Below are 26,747 nucleotides of genomic sequence, written 5' to 3'. Positions count from 1 at the left end.
CTGACAATTCGAACAGTATGCTGATGCAGAGATAAATGTCCCACACGTAGCGCTGGCGTTGTGACAAATGCAACTCATTTTAGACATAATTTTTAGCATATTTATGTCAGTTCTTTTTTTGGAGCTGGTTAAAAGAATTGTTTAGAGAAGCGAAAATAGCCCCAAGTCAGCGTGGTATTGTACATAGAGGTATTTAAATGTTTATATGTTAGAATGTGAATCCAAAACGCAAGGAATAAGACGTTATCAGCGCTTATTAGGCATTCCAATGACAAATAAGAGAATCGGATATTCCATTAAATACTGGAAATAAAAACTAAAATTATTAGATGATTCCTGGAGCGGATCCTCCTCTACCAAATTTCATGACCAAACTACAATCGATTTGGCCTCTCTAGTTGTAGTACGAATATCATTATAAAAAGCATTAAATCTTATTTTTTTTTCAATTATCGCTTTTTCATTCAGGAAATTATATTCACTGTATATTTACCTTCTTATTCTTCAGTGATTCCATTTTTGTCCTATTTGCAGATGTAGAGGGTAGGCTATATTCATTTCCCCTTTTGAAAGTTTTAAAACAAGAGAGTCTAACCTTGAACTGATAGATTTTAGGAAGTAAAAGCACCTTAAATATCAAGGGAAAAAATTGACCTGAGTAAATGTGGCGAAACAGGAAGCATAGAACATTTTTTAATTTTGCAATTAACTAGGCTCATGTTTTTACTTGATGATAAGGTCTCAAAAGGCAGTATATTTGGAAAAATATTGATGTGGAACGTACTATGAAGTGTAATGGACCGCTATTTTTCTTGTTTTCCCTATGTTAAAAATGAGAATCGATTAATTAAAAAAAATTATCTGCTAAAAATAAAGAGCAAATTTGACACTTAATACGAGCAACAGTTTTAAAGCCACTTAATAAATTACAATAATTTTTAAAGCTACAATAATTTTTCCAAATTATTGGCGGGGGCAACCCCCTCCCTTCCCCTCCAATCAGTTACGCCACTGGGAATAAGCACATTAACTAGAACTTTACTGAATATCTGGTGGTAGGCGTTTATACCCCCCTCCCCCCGTCGCGGGCTGGTCTCCAATCGCTTTTGACTTATAAAAAAAAAAACTAGAATTCTCAATTTCTGATCTAATGAGCACCCTTCGAAGTGGGAGGAAGGTGCAATTCCCCTCCTATACAGAATAAACTCTGCTCGTTTTGTGATTTAATATTACTCTTTCTTTCATAATAACAGCGTAGACCAGAAATATTCCCAGAAATCATAAGGGAGTAGATATCAATTTCACATTTTTGATGCGTTTTTTAAATTTCTTTTGTACCTCCTCCCCCCCCCCGAAAAATATCCCCTCCCCAAAAAAAAATCCCGGTTATGGTCCTGGGGATTATACATCAATTTCTACCTCCACCCTCCCCTCATCTCTCCCTTAGTGCTAATTCTGTATTTATCTGATGGCTCAATGAGAGCTGGGAGGTTTTGGCATTAAATGCCATCCTTTGAGGTATCTCCCTCCCTCCCTCCCTAACTACAAAACAACCAGAGAACCTCATTTTAGGAGTTAAAGTGCCGTTTTAAGTTTTGTAATTTGTCCATTTCTTACGGTTAGTATTCGTTATTGGGATACATACGGACATTTTTCGCGGGAAATTGTCTGGGGAAATTTTTAGTGGGGAGAAATTTTTTTTGTTATTATACCTCCCTCCCCCTAAACAAAGATCTACCACCCCTCCTTAATAATGGATCACTGTATTATGAAGCAAATCACTTTAGTTATTTAAAGCAATAAAATAAACGCCAAAAACATTTCTGTGCAATAGGAAGGGAGGTGTCACCTTGCGGTATCTTTGTAGACATTAACCACACTTTTCCACAGGAAAATCTTGCAAGAAAATTTGATCCCTGCTGAAAACTCCCTCATAACCCCCCCTCCCCTGCAGAAAACTCCCGTGAAAAATGTACGCATGTTTCCCACTAACAAATACTGTCTGTAAGCAATAGACAAATTTCAAAACTTAAAATGGCGTTTAAACTTCTACAATGAGACTCTCTGATTGTTTTGTAGTTAAGAAGAGAGGGAGATACCTCAAAGGGTGCATTTTAATGCCAATTGATGAAAGGTCTACCTAATAAAATTTTTACCAAAAATAAAATTACCTTAGTTATGGGTTTCCAATTTCTTTTTCATCGGCTTTTGTTTTTGAAAATGCGATTCCCATTATTTCAGCAGGATTTTAAGCCATATTAATACCTTTTTTCCTAAATTCCAGACATAAATTTACAAATCTTTAACATCATATAAAGCAGCCTAGACCAAAGGTATAAGACTCAAAACACTTTCCTTGTCGCTCATGTAAGCAGTAGATCTATTTCTTAAAGTTTCATTTTTATAACACAAAGACTGTCAAGGTCAATGCCTTTTGGAGGAGAAAAAGGGTGGGGGCAGGTACTTCAAAATGCCTTCCCAGGAGCTCATTGAGGCTCTAGATCCATTCCTGAAAGTTTCATTCACTTATTTCAACTACTTTCCAAGACAAACAAAAGCCCCTCATCTAGAATTTGACCGAATATCCCGCTAAAAAAAGAAAACAAAAAGCCATGTTATCGATTAGAGCTCATAAACGAGATGCCATCAGTCTATATAGGCTTGGCATATAGAATCTCTCACCCAGATTTTGAGAAAAATTGGCCACAGTAATAAACCTGCGTAAAAAAAATATCCTTTTTACCAAAAAGTTAATTTAAATTAGGTGTATCCACTCCTTTTCGTAAATAAAATACACAAATAAACAATTTTATACAAAATACCTTTGGCGGATCGAATTTCATTCCACAACCGTAAAACTTTTTCCAAAAGTTCCAATTTTTTAGCACTGACTCGAAACTTGATTCGATTCAAAGTCAAAATCTCCCGCAGCTGCCGATTAGATAGTTGATAGAGCTCTGATTCAGTCTCTATTTCATCAAGTGATGTCTAAAAGTATAAATAATAAAATTATTAACAACATAGAGGATATACCTTGATGCAAGGTTGAAATGAAGATGTAGAATTGAAAAAACCCAAATTAAAAGGCAAGAAATTTGAATATTTGGGCCTGAGAAAACCCGCCCAATCTTGATAGTTTCCTTATCCCTTCTTAGGCAGGATCTCCATGGATCATTTTTGATAAGAAAAAAATCCTCAAGGAAGAAGCAAACAAAAATAAAAAACAGGAGATTCCACCTCACAGCAAGGGCGTCGTTTGGGGGTGGCAAGGGGTGGCAGTTGCCCCCCTCCCAATAATGTGAAGAAAAAAACTATTATAAATCCCATGCCCTTTGACTATCTGGATATGGACCCCGCTTGGCCCCCCCCCCAATAAAAATGCTGGAGATTCGCTCCTGCCTCACAGTGCCTGTCTTTTATTGATAAATTACCTGTCCCTTGGCTATTGTCACAATCCGTAGCCCATTTTTGTCATGATTTGATGAATTTACAGTAAAAGCATAAATTGCTTTCTTACGGCAATTCTAGTCGTCTTTTATATTTCAGATTGATTTTCAGCGGTAAGAATTAAAACTCCATTAATAATGCCAACAAAAAAGAAAGAAAAAGGAAACAGGCTTAGTTATTAGCTCTTTACTAACTTAACAAAATCCGAATCTCTTAATTTTTTGATTTCACCATCAACAGCCATCTCTAGTGACCAAAAAACCACGTAAAACTAAAAAAAAAACTAGACCTTCGATACCAAGTATTGAAGAGTTGCAGGGTTGCACCAACTTTGACACATGGGTTATGGTAGTAGAGCAGCCCAGCCAACTATGTCACCTGGTGAAAATAAGGACATGTCCTGTTCCATATTTCAAACTAGCCATGGGATCAGAACACTTAAGAAATAACTGTTATGTGTACGAAGCAATAATAAAACAGGTACACAGAACACTACTTTTTACGAATTTGTGTCCAAGAACCTTCTATTTCTATTGTCTACATTACGACCGAAGACGATTTCTTGTGTTTATGAGCCGTCCATATATCTAGCAGCAAAGGCCCTATAATCTACAACTAGAGACATGACCATGGCCCAAGGTAAAACTTGAATCTAGCAGCTGTTCCCAAACCCATTTAATTGAGATCCAATAGGCTCTTCAGATGGATGTGAATGACACAAATTTACACCTTCCCTCACAGAGGACAGATCGGACACATCCACTTAGTACTAAAACTTAAGCTATTCTAGAGGTTTATTTGAATTCCACCAGCTTTTCATTACACTAAGAGTCTGATGACAAGAAATTTCTACCTCCCCCCCACACCTCAGAAATCAGATCGTCCATAAACAAGAAACGAAAAACTATGAGCACAAATTTTACTTCCTACCAAGTTGTTCGAGATCCTATATCCTCTTTCTGTACATGTTCTGATGACTAGAATGTAGGGTCCCTTCTTCTTACGCTACAGAAGTCAAATCGTGCCCAAATTTCCAAAAAAAAAATATTATTAGAACATAAGGTGTTACTTATGGCTAAATTTGGTCAAAATCCGACCGACACTTTTGATGGATATTCCGATATTCCCCCCCCTCTCCCCGAGAGCAGATCGATTCAGGAGTTAATAAAACATAACTGGTAAAGAATCTACTACTTCAGATAAATAGTGGTTGATGCCTGACAGCCCCCTTTAGCAAATACCCAGACAGAAAAATTTTAGGAAGACTCTCCTCAAAGAGGTAAAATTGGTCCTAGATCTACAAAAAGCACAGCTAAACCCCCTAACTGAAAATGAAATCATTTAACTCAAATGTACACCAGTAAGGTCTTCCATTCTAGAGTCAGGGGGATTACATTCCAATTGTCCTTGTGTTTGAGCAGTTGTTCTTACCCTCTTGGATGCGACAAGTCAAACTCGGTACTTGTGCATTATCCTCTACACAGCGTTATAAACTGTACAAGGAAACCAGACATGGATACCCGTCAAACGGGTATTTGCTATCTAAATTGATTCCAAAGCGTGGTTTCTTATCGAGTTTACAATATTTAAACGATATTTTGGGGGGTTTAGGGGGGGGACGGTACCTAGGTTAGGTTACGTATTTAATATATGCTATGCTATATCCCCCTCCTAATGTGCAAATACATAGCCAAAATTTGTTTCTAAACTATTATATATCCATCCTATTTTATTTTATTTCATTTCATTAGCATTGACCAAACTTGACTTCTTTCGTGTGTAGAGTATAATGCACAAGTACCTCAAACTCTAGCGTAAAGAACAAGTTAAGGACGTATTTAATTTTTGTTTATTTTTAGCACTACATCCAGGGATATCATAAATCTGAGGAGAAATTACCCTTTCCCTCCTCACACCTTAGTATTTAAATTAAAGCTAATTTTTTTTTTGGACAATACCTCGAAAAAAAGCTCCTTTAATACATTTGATCGTAGAAATACAATCTAATTTTACAAAAGCAATTACAGTCTCCACAATAAGAGGACAGCTTTGCGTCCCCAGGACCCATCCTGCACGCTCCGTCCTATATTCACCCATATACAAACATATTCTCCCCAGTGAAGGGAGGTCAGAGGCTAAATCTGTAATAATCTCAATATTCCTTCAATTAGTCCGAAACCCCTCTTATAGAAAGCATGAAAACATGGGCTTAAAATAATTTGTTTTTGAAGCTTAAGTACCCCACTATCCATTTTAGAAATCCCGGGCCAATAACCCAATACATTGTGTGCAACTATGTCATACTCTGCGGCCTTTAGTTTGTTGGATAAATAATCCATAAATACGGCTTTTACGGATTGCATGTGTGTTTAAGGGACCATAAAAAATGACGGAACGTAATATGGCAATTTCACAATTATTATTGAGGTATTTTGTCTGCGGTCCAATGAAATGCGACACCTCACATTTCATTTTCAAACACGGAAAAGTGCATTTGTTTGACCGATGTTTACCATTTTCCAAGCGGAAGTCCTCTTGGACATAAAATCATCTAGTGATTTTCCTACGATCATTTGAATATTGCTGAAAAAACTTCTATCACACTTATAAAACTTTGGTTATTTTGCTATATTTGTAGCAAATCTCTTTTACTGAAGTTTAAAAAAAAATTACAGATTATTAGTAAAATTACAAAATCCCAATGATTCAACTAGGCATTATTTTTTCGTAGCATAATAAAAAAAAATTACAATGCAAGTTGTCATAAAACTAAATCAGAGTTGCTGCGGTAGCGGCAACCTAGTTAGAGATGATCACGTCCCATGCTAAGAAATATGATAGCCCTTAACTAATAAAAATGGTGTCAGATCCAACTACAAAGTACACCATCAGAACCGCATTGTCCGAGACTTCTACAAATGTCCTTGGGCTTGAACAGCAAGGACCCCCGTTGACTTGAAAAACAAGGAAAGTGGCTGCAACCACGATATTTTGCATCCACAGCATCTTTTTTTCCTTTTTCCTCTTCCAAGCTGGATGGGCACTGAAACAACACAGTTAGCTGTTCCATGGTTCATTTTAAAGGAAATTGCCACATCTATGTGCTTTGGTAATAAAAAAAAATATCTAAAATAAAATTAATATCCTGATTGCAGCGGTGCCAACAACCTAGTAAGAGACGCTCACGATTACAGAAAACTGTATTTTCATAAACAAGATGATGAATATCATCATAATCGTATGTTAGAACCACTGTATATAGAGAATATAATAGTAACATCCCGGCTGATGATTTTTGGCACCTCATTCTCGGCACGTACAAACAGCTCCTCCCATTTACTCTGACATTAGCGGGCCAGTATTTATTTGTTAGTCACTGAAAAATGGTGCAAATTTGTATTATTGGTAATTGCGAAAGCAGAAAAAACTTGGTGAGCCGGATTTTTTGGCGAACACGTGCATATTATGAAGTGAATTTAAGAATCAGGAAACCGAGAGACATACCTATCAAGGAAAATAAAATAGCAAGTAATTATTTTAGTTTTAGTAGTTTAAATATTTGATTATCTCTTTTTTGAACAAAGGGGCATCATTTTTTAAACTTGTTTGATTATCTCCTTAATGAGCTCCTCAGTACTACAGACAATAAAAATCAAACCAATATCAATAAACATATGTGAAAAAAGGAAGTGACTATATTTATATATATATATATATATATATATATATATATATATATATATATATATATATATATATATATATATATATATATATATATATATATATCGGCGCGTACAAACAGCTCCTCTCATTTGATCTGTTATCAGCGGTCCAACTACCCTGGAACACGTATTTTGGCACAAACTTTCTCAAAATGCCATTTAAATCAACTCGAGATTTCGAAACCTACTTGTAATTCCTAAAAACATCTAACAATAACATTGCACTACTAATTACTGATTTTCATATATGTACTGGAATAATTAATTTAAAATTAGATTCTTTAAAGTTTAGTGTTACAACGTTGAAGCCAAGTTTCTCGTTCAAGAGAAATCTGACTTGTCTACCCGTGAAAAAATCGAATGTCGCTTTTGTTTATAGTTGTTTAAATGTTCTCCGGAGCACTTGCATCTCGGTCCGGGTTTCAGAATGGTTGAGATAGGGAAGAATCATACTGTCTATTATTTATATACAGTGGTTAGAACCATATATAACGTAGAACAATAGTAAAGAACAAATAACAGCACATAGGAACCAAAACTTAAAATACTACAAACATCTTTTGTGGGTTATAATGCCATATTTGACTTACTTAGCTGCATAATCGTCTAAGGTTCGTCTCTTACTATTCTTACTAAGAGAAAGCCATAGGTTTTTTCGTGTTTATAATCATCTTTTAAAAAATGAGTCTCGTTAAGTATTACTAGATATAACGTTAAACATGACTATGGGACTCTCCTCTGGAGAAGGAAGAAGTTCAAGTCAATCTACTATATACTAAAGAAGAAACTGTCGTCCATAATAATTGAACAATTCAATTCATTTCGAACTAAAATGATTACAGTAAAGACGAACTCCAGCCCATAGTAACTGAAATATCAAAATAAATCAGCATACGCATGATGATGCAGCATCGTGGTTGCAAAGGTAGTGGCAACCTAGTAAGAGACGATCACGTCTCATAGTAAGAAAAAACAATAGCTCAAAACTCACAGTCCCTTGGCTTGAACAACATTCACCAACTTCAGGTATGTGTATCTCCATAAACTGCGAACGCATAATATTCATCTAGGCGGGCAAAATAGATGAAGGTTGATAACGATAAGACCCTTAAACGACGGATTGATTATTTCGTTGAAATATCCAAGAGAGATTCAGACAGAGTTGCCAACTGTCGCACTTTTTCATTAAAAAGCCAGAAAGTTCCACAAAAAAGTGTTACAGTTTCTTCGTCTATTTGAAAATTAACTTTAATGTGTGAAAGAAAATAGCAAGCCAATAGCGCCCTTTCTGGGTTTGTACTGTTAAAGAATATAGCGTCATCTATGATTTATGGACGGTATGCAAGTTCAAGCAAGTTGATCAACTAATAAGGAATAACGAACCGTCGTCGAGAAGAAAATAATCTGAACGTTTGAAACTGAGACTAATAAGGGTGCAGGAAATTTGATCCAATTCAATCTTGTGCTTAATCTTGGAATGAAGTAAGAGCCAACAAAATGAAAAGAAATAAGACAGTTTAGCATGTTTTTTTTCAAGCATCAAAATCAAAATTCTAGTAGGCACAGAGCTAAGTACTAGTGTTACGTATTAGCTAGGTCATCCTTAGTTGTTAGGTGACTGAAAACTTTAAGCGTTGCACCTTAATCAAAATTGTGGGGAGTGGTGTTCTTTTTACTAGGCTAACTTACCATCAAAGAGGTGACACTTCTGGTAAGTATGCAGTTTTCAACATAAGTTATCTAGAATGAAATTAAATACATCACTTGGTGCCGTTTTTTATGATCTTTTTAAATTAAATTGATTTTAAAAGAACAAAGTTTTTCTAAGGGAAGTAAAGAGGGACGTTGAAACTTAAAACGAACAAAAATTATTATTTCAGTCTATCCAACATATATCAACAAAACTAGCAAAATAAACCAACTAATTATATTTCCCTACGTTTGCAGGATAATAGAAAACTAGCGTTTTACTGAAAACACAAAAGCCAAGCATATAAAAACAAGAATATCAGTTTAGGAGTCAAAACTGAGTACGTAGCCTGACCAAAATAAACTAATCTATAAAGCTTTTCATAGTCGTACATCAGCTATGATATCAGTAACTTTCAGTATATAATTAAAGTTATCTTAAAAACTCAAGTATAAAAAGAAATATTTTTTTAATAGCCGCAAAGTCATAGAACGGCATATAGAAATAAAAAGATTGATTCATCAGGTAAAATTTTGGTCTCACCAGCTATAATACTAGTGGGTAATATACAATTCGAAATTAAAAGAAATACGCTTTAGTATTACACAAAAATGAAGATCAAATAAGCCATAATATATACTCTGAAAATTCGGTTATTTCTCTCTGTACAAGAGAGAATTTCGAGTTATGACACAAATTCTAAAACCAGTCTTTAGTCCTAATACTATTAAGGTGGCTTCACTTCGAACTTCTCTACAAACTAATCGCGAAATGTCCTTTTCAGAACCAAAATCAGAGCCAATCATTGGACTGAGCCATTGTGCAGAAGTGATACCAAAACAAAAAAATAAAGCAACAATCCTAAAATCTTTTTTTTTATACTGTAAATACCTTAATCGGGTTGCTTTTACCGTGCCCAAACTCCTATATTGTTTTGTGTTTTCAGTAAAGCAATAGTTTTCTATAATCCTACATACATTGGGGAATATAATTAGTTGGTTTATTTGTACTGGTTTTGGTGATAAACGTTAGATACACTGTGAAGCAATAATTTTAGTTCATTTTAAGTTTCAACTTTCCTCTATATTTCCCTCAAAAAACGTTGTTTTTCTTTTAAATTAATCTTTGCCCGTTTCTGGTTTAAATTTATTGTAGAAGCAACAATGTTTGTAATTTTTTAATTTTGTTTCGGGGGAGGGCAGCCCCCTAATATACAGAATTATTTCTGTTCGGTTTAAGTTTTAATGTCGCTCCTTACTTTCAGTTGAAAAAACGTATTTGAAAAAATGTAATTTCTGATCATTTTTCAAATAATGCAGAGAAATCCATGCTACACACAATAGTGTGCACGATTTTTGAAGGGGTAGAAAACCGCGACAGTTAGAAAAAAAAATGTTCAGTTAGAAAATGTTCTAAAGAACATATTTAAGGTTTTCGAAACCTAAGCAAAATGTTCGTCTGTCTAACTTATTTCACTAAGCATATCCCCCGCCTCCCCTGATAAACACCTAAAAACTTCAGAAATACAGGTGTGGAATACCAAAAAAGTTGGAAAGTACCCTGACAACTAGAAAAATATCACAGAAAACAGAAATACAAATATGTTTTTAGTACTATGATTTCTCTATAGGCTATACATTAGAAATGGTTTTATCCTGTCTATTAAATAGTAAAAATAAGTAAATCATATGAATAAGTAAATATAGTAATAAGTAATTCTTCTTTGAATATACAACTTTGAGTGGTTTCAGAACCATACGCCTACCCTTTTCCAACCCCTAAGTGACAAGGGGTTTGGGTATGAATTTAGTGATCTATTAGGAATGTAGTTGCAAACCATGAAACTGGATAACCTTCCTTCCCTTTTGAATGAAAATGCTCGACAAGTTTTAAAAAATAATAATAAGACATTATACATAAGACACAAAACCACGATTGAAAAAAAAAAAAAAATGGGATCAAGAAGTGAACCCTTGACATTCTGATTTAATGTCTAACTGAACTACAGCGGCAGATAATAGAATTTAATCTACGGGTTTTATTAGGACCATAATTGTGTAAATTACAGCCCTTTTCCCAGGGACTATGGCATGTCATCACCAAAAGCATAGTTATTGTACCTTATTCAGCAAATACATTTGTCATTGGCTATTATAAAACATTGAGTCAATGAAAGTTTCTATTAGAAAGAGTAAGAGCATTAGCTATATTTGGTGAAGGCTGAACTTTTGCAAACAGGGGGGGAGGGGGTAATTCAAGAAATAGTCATATGGAATTTCGAAATCCAATTATTTGTTATTTCATGGATTTCTTCCTCTTAAGAACATTCGATATCTTAAAAATCATTTTGCCGGCCTCAACCTTGGCTGAACGTGTTAAAGACAAAGAGTTCTTAGCGAATTGTCACAACGGACTATTGAAACTTACTAAGGGGTCTGGGAGGGGAGTATACAGAAGGTTTTTTTGTAAACCTCTAGTTAAGGGTTTTGGACCATAATTTATAGAATTGTACCAATTTATGCTTCCAAGCATTTCCACTTAAGAAGTGGCACCAAAAGGGTAATTTTTTGGTTCTAGGGGTTTACCCCCCCCCCTCGGAAAATAAAACCCCCGTAAATACCCCCCGAAAAATAATATTTTCCAAATTTGAGAATTTTATTTGAGTTTTATTTTTTTAATTTCCGTATGGGGAAGGAATTTTGATACTTGTGTATTATGCACCACTCACTCAAGTTTACACTGAGTAAAATTCGAGAACACACCGGTTTTTTCGTTATTTTCTTCGTTACTTTATAAATAATTTTGAGCTATAGATTTGCACACTTGGAGGGGGTGGGGTGGGATGGGGGTGGTGGTAAAGTATAGCGGGTCTGCATGCAAAATGTGTTTTTTACAAGTATTCTTCATTTTAGATAGATAGATAAGTGTATTCTAAAGCCAAATATACGGACATGAATACAGTAAAATAACATAAACGAATATAGTGAATGGAGGGGGGTGTTCAACCCCCCCGGAAAATACTTCAAAGTGACCCCCCCCCCAAAGAGAGCAACCCCCGCGGAAAATACGTCCATCATGGAAAATACCCTACCCCCTTTGTAAAATAAGGTTTCTACAATTGAAACTTTTATTTGAGTTTTTTTTAGTTTCGTTGAAAAGTGCTAAGGAACGGGAAAAAGAGGAATTTACAAACCAGAAGTATCTTCAAAACTTAGAAAAAAAAACACAAATCAATTTGTATTGAAAACTTCTGCAATTTTTGGCAGTAGCGTGTACCAAAAAAAAAAAAATGAAGATGAAAAAAAAAATAAAGGCGAGCAATCCTCAAAATTAAGCTCAAACATGTGTATTATGGGCAACTCACTCAAGTTTACGCTGTGTAAAACTCGAGAACATAACCGGTTGCTAGTTTTTTTTTAGCTTAACGCGAAACAAGACAAAGACAAGTGACAGAATATATGGGAAATATATAATTTGGGCTATATATTTGCACATAGGGGAGGGGGGGGGGTAAATTATTTGGATAGTTTGAAGTCAGAAAACAATTCTTTCTAGCTATATGGCCTTAGATAATTTTCTTCTTATTTTACCCATCACTTTAATGATAAGGCTTTAGGAAGTTTATAGGTAGTTCATTAAATAAAGCATTTTTTTTTTTACCTAAAATGTGGTTTAAGTTAGAATTAAAGAAGAGGGCCTAATCCAAATTAAATCTTGTCAGTGTTTGCATGTTTTTATCTAATCCTACAAGTAAATTCTACTTCTAATAAATAGTGTTCTACAGTTTATATTAACTAAATAGTTTGGTAGGTTCTTTTTTTTTTAATTCCGCGAAGAAACGGCAGTCAGTAGCCTACTGTCTACTTATTTTGTATCTGAACCTAAAGATCAAAATGTTAAACCTGGTATATCTAACCCAGAATCCCTGTTCATCAGTTGAAGATAATCCTGCATCTGTTTGATTTTCTTCAAGTGAAAGTGATTCTGAACTTAAAAAGATTCATTCTGGTGAGCAAAATAATCTGTGCTTTCAAAGAAAAAGAACTCTTTTATCTCCAGTAACACAGCAGAGCTGAGATGGAAAAATATACAGCTTGTCTCTTCTAGTAAACCCAATTTTCTGAATTTCGAAGCATCAATATATTTAGTAAAGCTTCCATTAGATACCTGGATGCAAAACTTAAAAACTTTTCGTTTCAAAAAATAAATTTAAAAAAAAGAAGTTTTTTCAACTGAAAGTAAGGAGTAACATTAAAAATCCTAACGAACAAGAATTATTCCGTATATGAGAGGGATTGCTCCCTCCTCAATACCTAGCTCTTTACGCTAAAGGTTTTTTTTAGAACTTTAAAAAAAGCTTATTATTCTAATTAAACGGCCCATGTGTTTCAAGAGTCGTTCTTAAAGAATTGGGACAAACGTTAAAACTTCAGCGTAGAGAGCGAGGTATTGAGGAGGAGCAATCCCCCTTATATACAGAACAATTTCTGTTCGTTTTGAGTTTTAGTGTTGCTCCTTACTTTCAGTTGAAAAAACTTTTAAATTTAATTTCTGATCGTTTTTCAAACTATACGGGTAAACCTGGCTCACCCTTCATAAAGAATTACCTCCCCTCACGAGAACTTCTCCGTAGAAAGTTCCTGTCACGGAACCCCCCCCCCAGAGAGCCCCCTAAAATTCAGTCGAGGCAATTCCCCCTGTAAAATACCTTCCGGACAATTCCATCGTCACTGAAAATCCCACCCCCGCCATAAAATTCAGCCTGAAGAATTGTTCTTAGCATACTTTCATTTTAAACAGACTTCAATTTTAACCATTTTCCCGGTCATTCCAGAAATCCCCCTTCCATGGAAAAATTTTTCCCAGAAATCCAGAAACACTTAAAATAACCTCCTAGTGTCAAACTTAAAATAATCCCCCTAGTGTCAAATTTCCCCTGGAAAGTTCACCCCCAGAAAATTTTCCCCATGGAAATCCACCCCAAGCACAAATCCCCCCCCCCCAAAAAAATCTGTATACTTTCCAATAACAAATACTATCCGTAGGCATTGGGTAAATTTCATAACTTACAGGCCTCTCTCCAAGACCCGTGGGGGGCATGTTACCCCTAACGACATAGTTAGTGTATATTTCAACTATGCTGAACAAAATGACGTGGCGTGAAAAAAAGTGGCGTGGAAGGGGCACTAATTGCCCTCCAATCTTTTTGGTCAATTGCTTTAAATCTTGGCTTTAAAAACAGCTATATTTAAAACATTTCCAATATTATACTCATCAGAAGAATAAAAACAGTAATTTAGAACTTAAAGCACTACAGGTTTCAGCATTTCGCACAAAGTTTCATAACTAACTCGTGAAATAAAAATTTTCACACAGTCTAAAGAGATTAAATGCAACTATTAGATTCAACGTTCCTCTCATCAGCAGGAAGCAAAACCATATTGTCGAGGTAAGTACAGCAGTCCCAACCAACTTCAAGCATGGGCTCTGAAAGTCGTAAATATGCAGCATAAAAGTCAAATTTCTCAGACATATGGGATAGACACTCTGTCATAGGTTAAAATTCAGACAACGTTCTAATCACACCTAGTCCATGGTAACTTACTGCTTGGGATCTGAGTATTGCAATATGACCTAACCGAACTTAACCTAGCCGCTATGCGTCATTAGAGCAGGCTAGGTTAGTCCCAATCTAACGTTTGCTTAATCTAGGACCGAAGCGTCCATCCTGGCTCATGAATATAGTTTAAGCCATATGTACAAAACAAAGAAACAGAAAAAGGATGAAGATGCACAGGAGATCCCTTTGATATACCAGACTTAAATGGAAGAGGAAGGCAGCACTTAAAATTCCCAGTTACACGATTGATTTGGATCAATTGACAATTAAATATATAATTAAACTAGTTGGAGGTGATGTATCCGCTAAAGACAAAATAGTAGCCCATGTTACAACTAAGAAGACGCAGAGGAAGCCATATACCCAAGAATGTGATCCAGTAGTTGCTTGCTTTAGAATCACACTATGACCGAGCAAGTACTTCAAACAACTATCTACTCGATCATTCTAAAACAAAGCAAATCTTTTTTGAGTATACACTGTGCATCGTCAAAAGAGTCAAGCGACCAGTGCTTAGGAACCAAGAGGTTTTTTTTATCATGCTTAATGAACTCGAGCAGATTTCACCCCAGAAAGACAAGGGCATTACCGACGAGCTAGCAGTAAAGAGAGAAGGAGAAAGAAAAAGACCAAGAAAATTCTAAAACATGCAAAACCTGACTCAGAAACAGGCTTAAAAATGATCGACGGCTAAAGAGAAGACTAACAATTCTAGTGTCAATACACCACTCGACTTGTGAAAAGTACATCAAAGCTCCTCATCACGGGCTAATACAATAGTAACAAGACAGGTTTAACTGACAAGAAAGTTTACTACTTAGAACTTACTATTACCTGAATTTAAGAAATTAATGACCTAAATAACAAGCATATGAATGTATAAATCACATAGCCATCTTAAGAATTAAGAAGGAAATAACCATGACAAATCAGCAGCGGTAACTCTTTCATCAGAGCTGAAGAAGAACATGATTCCGACCAGGACAGTGAAAACATGATACAGAGCAAATATTTAAACATTATGTCCCAAGTTCTATGGAAACAGTATATTCTCCCTAACCAATAACGGTAAAAAAAAACTATAGTGAAAACAAAGGAAAAAAAGACTTACACCATACGAGGATACATCGTTGCCTGTTCTTTCGTCTAAAGCTCCAGAATCAGATTCACGGGATGATGTACCATGTACCCTTTCGTACCATGATGCCCAGGTCTCATCTTGATCTAATATTTAAATTAAGAGTCATAATGATAATTGACGGAATAAAAAACGAACTATAACATTTTTGGATTATCTTCGAGCTTACTGAATATAGCATAACATGACAAAACATTTCTAATTTACTAACTGAAATACAGCATTGGACTATATCTAGATTGAAGTCTTCTTGCATTTTTTCACCTTTATTTATATGTTTTCTAAGCTGAGTTTTTTTCTGTAAATATTGGCTTCCGGATGTAAAACCAGTATATTCGGACTGGTATTATTGCTTGTATGAGATTTTTTTTTTTAATACTATTTTTACACGTAGCCCCGAAAATTTTACCCATTTTTCAATATTTTTATTTTGTGTTAGCTGTGTATACAGAAACTAGGAGAAACGAATAAAAATTTGAAAATTAAGTTTCCAAGAAAAAAAGTAAATAACAGCTTAACTACGGATACAATTACTCTTAATAAGAGGGACGCGAACTCCTCCTCCACCGGCCCTACCATATTTTGATTGGTATGATAGCTCTTCTAATAATTTTTTTGCTCATTATAATTTTATTTACCCTTCGCTTTTAACTAAAAATTAGTTTTTTTTTACAACCAGATTACTAACCTGTGTCATAATGATCAGAGGAGCTATACGAATCTTCCTCTTCTGGGTATTCTAAAGTCAACGGGCAGAATGATGTACCAGGGTCAGAGTAATGCTGATTCGCGTCGACCACTCCTATTACACAGAAGAAAAATCACAAAGAGTCGTTTCCACGAAAAAACAACAACAAAAACATGCAATAACTTCATTAGTCACAACTTATTAAAATAAAGACTTCCGAACCAATCACGGACTGGAAAACACCGATGTAAACACACACTGTCACTCCTCCTCAGATGGTTCGGACCTGCAGGGATCAATTTCAACAACATTAGATGTATAGATACATTTATACTTAATCAGTGACAGAGAAAACAATCCGGCACTTCACACCAGAAACAAAACAAAGAAAATTTTGCAAATTCATGCAAAAAACTATTGAATGTTACATCACACTGATGAAAAATTACCCATAAATGAAAGATGGTTTAGGTTCAAAATACTCTCCAATAATTACACTTCAAACTAAATTTAAATTAAAGGCCATTCCATGCGCTTATCAACTAACCTGCTTTGCTTTGGGTTTTGTTATTTTTATTGTTAATGAATAAACCCTTTCTTTCTATAAAAAACTACTTTTCTTTGCTTCAGATTTTATTATGTTTATTGTTAATGAATAAACCCTTTATTTATTAAGAAAAAAAAAAAAAAAAAAAACGGCTTAGCCATTTCCTCTAGGTGGGAAGTGTCGTCAGACAAAGCAACCAGTAATGTTAATAATTGTTATACCTCCTATACCTTACAGTTTTTATACCAATCGTAAAAACTGCCATACGACCCGACTTAAATAGGGTTCCTTTCATGAAATTTAAGACCAGCTTAGTCAAAATCCATCAGTAAGATCATCCACATTTCCGTCGCCTCAGAATTCAATACCACGACCATCTTTAAATGACTATGCGCTAATTCTACTCAGTGAAAGGAATTATGAAACGTTAAATAGATGTTAAAGGTATACTGGTCAGAGTAGCACTGCAGAAGCAGGACGTAAAAATAGCAAGAAATTGATATAAAAAGTCAGTATCAACAATCCTGTAGCCTTTTCCAAAATATGGTCTACTAACACTTTATCTTTAACCTTGGATACTCATAGAGATAACAGTTAAAAATTGAAATAGCTCAATTTTCCGAATTACCCACAGGAAACATTATTGGCGCTGAAGTCATGGTTAATTTTGATTTTACTTACAAGTGTAATTAGAAAGCGACGTGAGCACTGGTGATGACTTAAAAACAATCACATTGTATTATTGTATTTCAGAGCCTTGTCAAATACAAAAAAAAACAGATAACACTAAAAAGGTGGCAAATCAAACATGTAAACAAAAAATTAGGATAGTTTTTTCTTTTGATAAAACTGCCAAAGTCTACTCTATAGCTAGGAGAAGCAGCTAGAAAAAAGCATTTAGGAGAAGCAGCAGGTAATTCTACGTTTTTGACTTCTAAGAAACAAAAATCCAATCCATTGAAAATGATGGGGAAGGGTATTTTGAAATCAAAGACATAGTTATAGGAACAGAAGTATATTTGAAAAAGAAGAAACAACTTCAATATTTCTTTTGAAAAATTAAGCACATTCTATCTTGACAGCACATCCCTGCTGAATATGTTTAGCTTTACAAAGAAATAAGATTTTGTTTTATTTACCAGATACAAGACACACTCATAGTTAAATTAAAAAAAAAATGCTTACTGTCTCGTCTCCTTTGTTGGGGTCCCCGATAACCTCTTCTATCAGCAGCATATATAGATCCTTTTACTGGGACTCCGCCAGGCCCGGTAACATTGAATGCCTCACTACCCTGATCACCAATCACTACGTCAAATTCAACAAGTTCACCATCGCCAACAGATGGCACTGCTTTTCGTGGGTTGTTACACAAAATTGCAGTCTAAATGGGAAAATATCACAAGAACACAATTAAACAATTAAACATATTTGTTTAATATTTAAATTATACTATTTGAGTAATTTGTGTGTACCGTAAGTAGTATGTGATATATTTAAAATATAAAAAAATAAAATTGTTTCCTTCTAAGGATACTTCCGATATAAATGCCTCGCAGCATTCCAGACGTTTTGTGGTTTGGAAAATCTACCGGTCGATTTACGGCACTAATCAAGGAAGACGGTTTTGAATTTCGCGAATATACTTGGCAATAAGAAACCACGAGATAATTTCTATACAAAGCTTCACAGGAAGTATCATAAGAATATGAATATCTAATCATCAAAATATTGAAAATAAATTATTGGACGGTCAGTTAGCATAATGATTTTAGTTTGTAAACATAATGACAAAGCAGCGGGCCCTCCACGGGAGTTGGCCCAATAGTGAAATAGCTCTTAGAGCGCAGAATCTAGACTCGTGTGATATATAGTGATGAAAAGTGTTTTTCACGGCAATTGTCATTATTATGAGCATTATTATAAGAGAGATATTATGTTCCTACCATTTGAGCGATACACTCTGAAGTTATCATTCTGATCGTATTACTTATACATGGTGCTGTATACATGAAAGCGTAAGTCCCAACAAACCTATTACATTTCTATTTGTGTTGTTTCATTTATATGCCTTTATTTCACCGCGAAGTAGATAACTAGTTTAAATGTCTCCATTGGAAACGTTCCCAAGGAATCTGATTTCTAATTAACACAAGAGGTAATCCATAAGAAGACGACCCAAGGAAGCGTGGTTGCATTCCTGGATTAACGGTTGGAGAACTATTATCCTACAGTAGTTAAGTATTTTATTTTCTCTCAAAGGAAGTGGCGAGGTAATTTTTCTACCCCTCAGTCATACTCATCCCTTTCCCCCTTTACAAATGGTGCAGCTTTTAGCTGCACAAGTCTATAACAACTTAGCGGATTAAGGTAAAACCTGAGTGGTACAAGTGGAGCAATTCAATAACGGCACAGTTGGTGCGATCCTTAATAATACAGCTTAAATCCTTAATGGCACAAGTGACACGGTCATAAGTGGTACAGGCCCAACAACCACACAAAATTCCCCCGGTGCAAGTGACGCTGTTGGAAAACTTGGAGGAAAACATGCGAACTAGTTATGCTACAAACTTCTTAATTTAAATCTTTGGATAGATACACACTTATAAGAAAAAGTGTATAGGCCTATAACCGCTAAGCTATAATAGGAAAACCCTTTTAGAAGATCTCATAGGAGATATTTGTAAAGTTGGTTTAAATATTTCAAACGCAAAAATGTCAGAAGAATTAAGCGAACTATTAATTGCGCAAAAGTTGGTCGCGAAAAATGTAGAAATAACAAAATCTATTCCGCAATATGATGGACAAACAGATATCGACGAATTTAATATCCAATTGGCCCAATTTGTAGAATTAACAAAAACAGAGTTAGAAACATTAGTCGGTATGCTCCTCCTAAGATTAAGAGGGCAGGCCTTAACCTTCCTAAAGAAAATTGAAAATACTGTAGGAGATGATGACAATTTGCCAATAAATACAATAGACAAATTGTTAACGACATTCAAAGATAGATTTATAGAATATAGTTCAACAAATAAATTAAAACACGGAACTGTATGCTTTGACCATACAAAGAACGCGAGAGAATATTAGCACAATATACGAATTTCAGTAGAAGCAAAATTCGGAAAAGATTCAGGAAAATTCTATGAAGAAATCATACTACACGCCTTTTTGCGAAGGCTTCCCCCAAAATTATATAGAATGGTAATATCCAAAAATATTCAAACGTTGGATCTCGCAGTTCAGGAGGTAGGACGAATGATCGAAATTGACACGATTGTGGCAAACCACAGAAAAACAAAAATAAATAGCCAAGGCGAATCGACCACAAGACTAGCCTACCTTGAAGGTCAGACTTCTCCAAATTTCTTTTCAAGGGATAATTCCCCAGTGCCACAAAGAAATAGAACGCAAGAACCCACTAGGCAGAAAACAGTAAGTTTTGAGCCCATTAAACCAATCAATTATGGAAATAGTTCCACAATTGTAAGATGCTATAACTGTAATCGATCTGGGCATATCGCGAGAGAGTGCCGTTCCAGGACCAGAGACATAACGGTACCAGGGGATGCCGTCGGTAATACACAAAATTATGGCAACCATTTGTTCGGGAGAAAAAATTTTAGCGCCAGTGGTGCACAAGACTATAACCATGGAAGATTGTGCCCACCAGTACCTCGCAATGCATACCAACCAAATTTGCATAACCCTCCCCCCAATAGACAAAATAATTATCGATTGGAAAACCCAATTACTCGTCAGAACCGATATAGTGCAAGAATGGTATATAGAAATATCGAAAATTTACCGATGGGAAAAACAAATTTTTCAAGCCGACGGCATTTGTAGTCGATGCCAGCACCCGGCACTGTCGCAAGAAATCCAAATTACCGTAATAATACATGGCAAAATCGGCAAGCAAATGTAAATCATTTGGCTAGAGATCCCATGGGCATATCTGAATCCCTATTGCGGACACCGACGTATGAAATAAATCCACAGGGAAACGTGTCAGGCCCCTCAGAAGAACAGATTGGACCCAGAAGGGGCCCAGAATATTTTATAAGTCCAATCAATAGTAGTACCGTCTTGTAGTGATAGTAATAATAAGTTACCTATATTTAATGATTTTAGTGTGGCAAATGTTTACTTTAAGGCCCTAATTGACTCTAGTGCAACAGTTAATATCATAAACTCATACGTATTTAATAAATTGCCTCCGCATATTAGGCGACGGAAGAATATTGATAATCCCAGTTTAACTAACGTAGCGGGGCATAAATTTGATGCAAAAGGTTCAATTAGCCTAGACGTAAAAAGGGATAATATAATTTTTCCGACAAACTTTATAATATAGAACAATTTTCCGTATGAAGCCATTATCAGCACAAATTTTTTAAGGTCGAATAATGTATTACTAGACTTAGCGAACGAGAGGCTCGTATACCCGGCAAATACCCCTTCCCCTACTTTAAGAAATTGTAACAGAGGTTGTGAAGAGGGTGTAACAGTAAATAGAATTTCTGGCTATATACTGTCACAATCTTTTGAAACTCATTTATCGCCACAAAGAGGACATAACATAACCAAAAACTTGTTTCCTTATTCTGGGAGAAATCGGAGAAGTGAAATAAATTTAAATAATAAGTGGAATGAATCTGCAAAAATAAAAATAGGAGACTTGCGACGATATAGGTCGAAGGAAATCAAGGAAATAGTGGAATCATGGAAAAAAGTAGTGAATCCCGATGCGGTTCAGGCGCAGCCAATGTTATTGGCGGATAGCGCCAGTCTATATTTAATAGACAATGAAAATAAAGAAAAATATTATGGATTCGCAATACGGAAAACAAAAGTCCCTCCCAAAACGATGCAAAGAATTCAAATATCACAGATGATTGAACCAGTGGATAGCAAATCCGAAATATGGCTCGCGATCCCGTCGAATGAAATTCCTAAAAATCTGTTATGCGAAGAACAGATTATATCTTACGACAAAGGAGAAGGTTTTATTTGGGTAACTAATAACTAAGAAAATGATACAACTACAATAAAAAAGGGAACATGTCTAGTTCAAATCCAAGTTATCTCGGAGAATGATTTAGATAGATGGGAAAATTCCAAAAGAAACCTAGTTAACGGCATTAAAACCTCAATTAACAAATACCCTCTAACTAAATCGTAATTTTTAAACAAATTTAATATGGATCATATTACGAACTGAGAACTTAGAAAAATTTATGCGAATTATTATGGAATTTTAAAGATGTATTTTCCACATCCGAAGATGACATCGGACTGATGCCGTTTTATGAACATTCAATTTTAACGACTGGTAATCTTGTCGCGATACAGCGATATCGTGTACCGTATAAGCACAAAGTGGTTAAAAAACAAAATTCATGAATTAGAAAAAAATGAGATTATACGCCACAGTATAAGTCCGTATTCAGCACCAGTGATCTTGGTCCCAAAAAAGAATGGTGACCTGAGATTTGTATTAGATTGTAGAGCCATTAACAAACAAGTTGTTAGTGATAAATTTCCTTTACCAAGAATAGACGAAATCCTTGACTCTATTTCAAGTAGAAACTAAATTTTCACTTCTCTGGAACTGACCCAAGGTTACTACCAAGTGAAAATAGCCAAAAAAGGTGTCCATAAAACTGCGTTGTCTACAACTGAGTGCGGTTCATACGAATACTTGAGAGTACCTTTTGAACTTAAGACAAGTTCAAGCGCGCTGTGTAGACCCTTAATACATCTATTAAGAGGATTACAGAATATCATTCATTTTGTTGATGATGTTATATGTGTAGGAGAAAACGCTGAACAACATTTAGCAACACTAGCTAAAGAGTTGGATAAATTCAGAGAGGGCAATTTAAAATGCCGGCCTGAAAAAGTAAATTTATTTCAACCTAAAATTAAATTTTTAGGAGTAGTGGTGACGCAAGGAGAGATATCCCCAGACCCAGACAAAATAAAATGTGTTGAAAACCTCAAACCCCCTAGAACTATGAAAGAATTAAGAGGAATTCTAGATCTTACTGGCTACTTTAGAAAATTCGTGCGCAATTATGCCCAAATTGCGAAACCCCTCAAGGACTTAACTAAAGGGAACACCCAGAATGTTACCTGGTCCCAGGAAGTTCAAACTTCCCTAGACCGTCTCAGAAAGGCACTCACTTCTGAACCAATATTATCGCTGCCTGATTTTGAAAACAGACAATTCGGGGTCACAACCGATGCTAGTTTGAAAGGCATTAGTGCTATTCTTTCGCAAATAATTCCCATAGGAAACCCTGATCCTTTACATGGACCGTCTAATCAAAAGAATAGAAAAAGTTATATGATATTCGAGCAGAACTTTGTCAAAAGGTGAAAGTAATTATTCCGCCACAAATCTGGAATTATTTTCTATAATCCACCACTTGGACAAATTTAAACACTATTTAATTGGTAGAAAATTTATGTTAAATTCAGACCATAAAAGCCTGCAGTACCTGCACACTTTTAAAAACCCCACGGTAATTCTAGCTAGACGGATTATGAAAATCCAAGATGTATATTACGAATTTGAATATTTAAAAGGTAAACAAAATGCAGCTTGTGACTTCTTGAGTAGATTCCCAGAAAATACTCCGTCGGAGATGAAAAGCAACAAGTTTTTATTTTCTGAAACCGAGAAACCGAGGACGCCGTCGGAAGCCAAGGAGAACGAAATTAACGCTACCAATACTAAGCGTAAAGATAAATGCAAGAAAAACAAAGTCAAAGACACAGTAAAAGAAAATAAGGATAATTATTGTCCCTTGTCTTTAGAAAATATAAAAAGAAATCCAAAAAAGGACGAAATGTGTTTAGCACTTATTAATTATTTTGTGAATGATGATGTGTTACCAGATAAATTCAAAACTCTTAGAAAAGAAATAGATAATTTTTACTATGATCTTGATGAAGAAATATTATGCAAAATTGTGACTGCTGAGGCAAATAGAAACCAAACTTCAATAATACCTGTATTACCCCAAAACTTAATAATACCTGCCTTTGAATATTTTCATTCAGATATAGACATTTAGGAATTTAGGAATGACGACATTTGAATGAGGACATTTAGGAATGACGAAAACTTTCCATAAATTAAAACAATATTTTTATGTGCCGTCGGCATTAACAAAACTTAAAGAATTTGTAAGTACATGCGAAGCGTGTAACTTAAGAAAAAAAACCCCAGCCTATCCTAATCCCCCAATGGGAAGAGTCCAGTAGCGAGATTCCCCTTCGATATTGTTTCATTTGATTTATATGAAACCAGTGGAGGCTTACCTGTTTCCAACAGTGGCCATACATGTATTCTTTCTGTTATAGATCACTTTTCTGGTTTTACATTTGCTAAAGCATTAAAAAATCAAGGCGCGTACGCCACGAGTAAAGCGTTAGCGAAATTATTTCTAAAGTTCGGCATTCCAAACAAGGTTATACGCTATAACGGAAGTAATTTTGTTTCTGAGGTAACAAGAGATTTAACGAGTTTTCTTAACATAGAGAAATTGGTGACATCCGAATATCACCCATAAGCTAATGGTAAAATAGAAAATAGGCATAAAATATCTTCGAATGTATTAAGCATTTATACAAAAGACAACAGGAACGACTGGGATCAATTATTACCTTATTTAACTAACATAATCAATACTGCTTATTCAGAAACAACCAAAGAAAATCCTTTTTATTTACTATTTGGTCGCGACTTCAGAATACCGTATCATGATATTGTTGAATCCCCAAAATATTATAATAACACGGAGGATTACAAACAAGAGTTCATAAATAGGATGAGGAAAACTTATAAGATAGTTAGGCAAGAGTTGGAAAAATGTAAAATAAGCCAAGAGTTAAGAAACCAACACAAAGTCAAGGGGAATATAGATTTTATGATTGGAGATTGTGTCTACCTAAAAATGAGGCAAAGGCGGAAGGCAAGAAACTTTCCAATAAATATTCTGGACCGTACAGAATAGTCAAAAAGTACGATAACGATTTTACTTTTAAAATGGTGAACCCTGACAATGGAAGAACTTACAAAGCACATGTTAGCCGAATAAAAAGAGCCAAATTTCCAGACAGATGGGTATCGTGTCCCTCTTCTACCGAGTCGTCAAACGCAGAAGACGAACCGCCTAAATCAAGATTAGCCAAGTTAAAACCATTTAATTTCAAGCAAGATTATTTTGAAAAAGAGTGATGAGGAAAACTTTGAAGAATTCTTAGCCATGAAAAACCTAGTTATTCCCAAAAGAAAACCCCTAGTACAAGCAAGATTAAAACCACCAAAAAGCCCTAAAAGTTCATCATCTGAGAGCGCAGGAGAATTAGATTATACGATATCTCCAAAAACACAATTTTTTCCTGATAGCATTTCGACCCCTTGTCCCCCTAAAAGATTTCCAGATTATATGGTTTCCCCAGCAGCCCCAATAGAGAGACCCTGTCGCTACAGGAGGAATTGAACAGAGCTGTAGAAACTCCGGGTATTATCATAAAGTAAACTCCTCCCAAAGATTCAATTAAAACAAATCTGCGAGAAGCTATGGATTTAAAAAATTTCCCCATAAAAATTAGGCAAAGTACATTGCGTTGGAATCAAACTCCCAAGGATGACCAGCAAGGACAATATCATGATACAACTGGGTCCAAGGTCAAGCCTAAACAATGGACTTCATGGAGGGAAACACAAGTGCAAAAAATTTCTCATCCCCCGGAAGACATGGCATTTAAACAATGGCAGAACCCCGCAAAACTTTTGATTCCTCTCAGAGTTCTCAAGAGTCTTTTAAGTATCCTGAATTGAAAACTCAAAGCGAGGACATAGAGAATAAACCTTCTACTTCCAGAGGAGTAGAAATTTACGAAGGAAGGGCAGGTGATACCTCAAAAACGCGAAGTGCCACTTCTAAAAGTTCTAATGTGGAATCATCGGAAACCAGTTCTGATGAGTCTGACGGCGAATCAGACCATATGGTAGTTAAAGAAATAGGGAAAGCAAAACCAACTTAAGCGGCCGCGCATGCGAAAGAAACAAAATTAAAAGGGCAAGAATTTTTGAAAAAACAATACAATAAGTTTGATCTTATATCCCTAGCAAAACCAAAAAAGAAAAACCGCAAGAAGTCGAGGAGGAAGTAACGACACAAGCGGGTAGAACGGTTAAAAAACCTGATAGATGGAATTACACTTAGTCAGTACAGCATTAACAGATTTTTAATGGATAGGCGTCATAAAGGAATAATAATTTAAAAACTTTTATCTTACGAGTAAAAATCATACTACTATAAAAATGCTATTGAAAAATTTTGTTCAAGATATATCAGTTCCCGAAAACAAATTCTAATCAAAAAGTCACATTGCATATAATTATTTCGAATAATTTCCCTTAATATAAAAAGTCTACCCGTACTATTCCAGTACGATGTATCCAGTCCAACTGAAAGAAGCCGGGGTGTTGCCTGACAGTTTGGAGTGTGTTGGAGAATAATATTGAAGTTTCCCGGGCCGAACCCCGAGCTGGTAGACTGACTCCCAAATCTCCCAATTCCAGGACAATTCCCAATCCCAAAGAACATATCAAGTGAAATTTAATTGAAATATTGTAGAGGCACTGTTAACTATAAGAACAACCCAAAGGTCGGGCTAAGAGTTTTCTTATAAATGACAATGTCTCATATGGTACTCCCCAAGGCAGCATTATCAACCGTGAAGCAATATAGTTTAATTCAAAATATAAGTGGCTAACGAAAAAGGCCTGATGTAGGAAGCTCGTGGTCGACTGATGACGACAAGTGGTGTTTAAAGTTCTATTTGGCACATTATGTCTACTGAGTAG

At 35.4% G+C, this 26,747-nt stretch overlaps 1 protein-coding gene across 1 annotated transcript in view; it reads right to left on the bottom strand.

The window, feature by feature from the left end:
- LOC148947713 (uncharacterized) overlaps positions 1-26,747 on the bottom strand; it is an 81,276-nt gene that overhangs the window by 3,793 nt on the left and 50,736 nt on the right. Inside the window, exons 3-6 of the mRNA XM_089096218.1 lie at positions 18,041-18,239; positions 16,309-16,422; positions 15,594-15,706; positions 2,823-2,988 (exon numbers count right to left, since the gene is read on the bottom strand). Of these exons, the coding sequence (XP_088952344.1) occupies positions 2,823-2,988; positions 15,594-15,706; positions 16,309-16,422; positions 18,041-18,239 (592 nt within the window). The remainder of the gene's footprint in view (positions 1-2,822; positions 2,989-15,593; positions 15,707-16,308; positions 16,423-18,040; positions 18,240-26,747) is intronic.

The sequence above is a fragment of the Artemia sp. Qi Xiang Cuo genome, chromosome 10 (assembly GCF_049724085.1).
Source record: "Artemia sp. Qi Xiang Cuo chromosome 10, ASM4972408v1, whole genome shotgun sequence".
In the NCBI taxonomy this organism is placed as follows: domain Eukaryota; kingdom Metazoa; phylum Arthropoda; class Branchiopoda; order Anostraca; family Artemiidae; genus Artemia; species Artemia sp. Qi Xiang Cuo.
The sequence above is the reverse complement of the archived record's forward strand: the minus strand, read 5'-3'. Positions and strand labels throughout refer to the sequence as shown.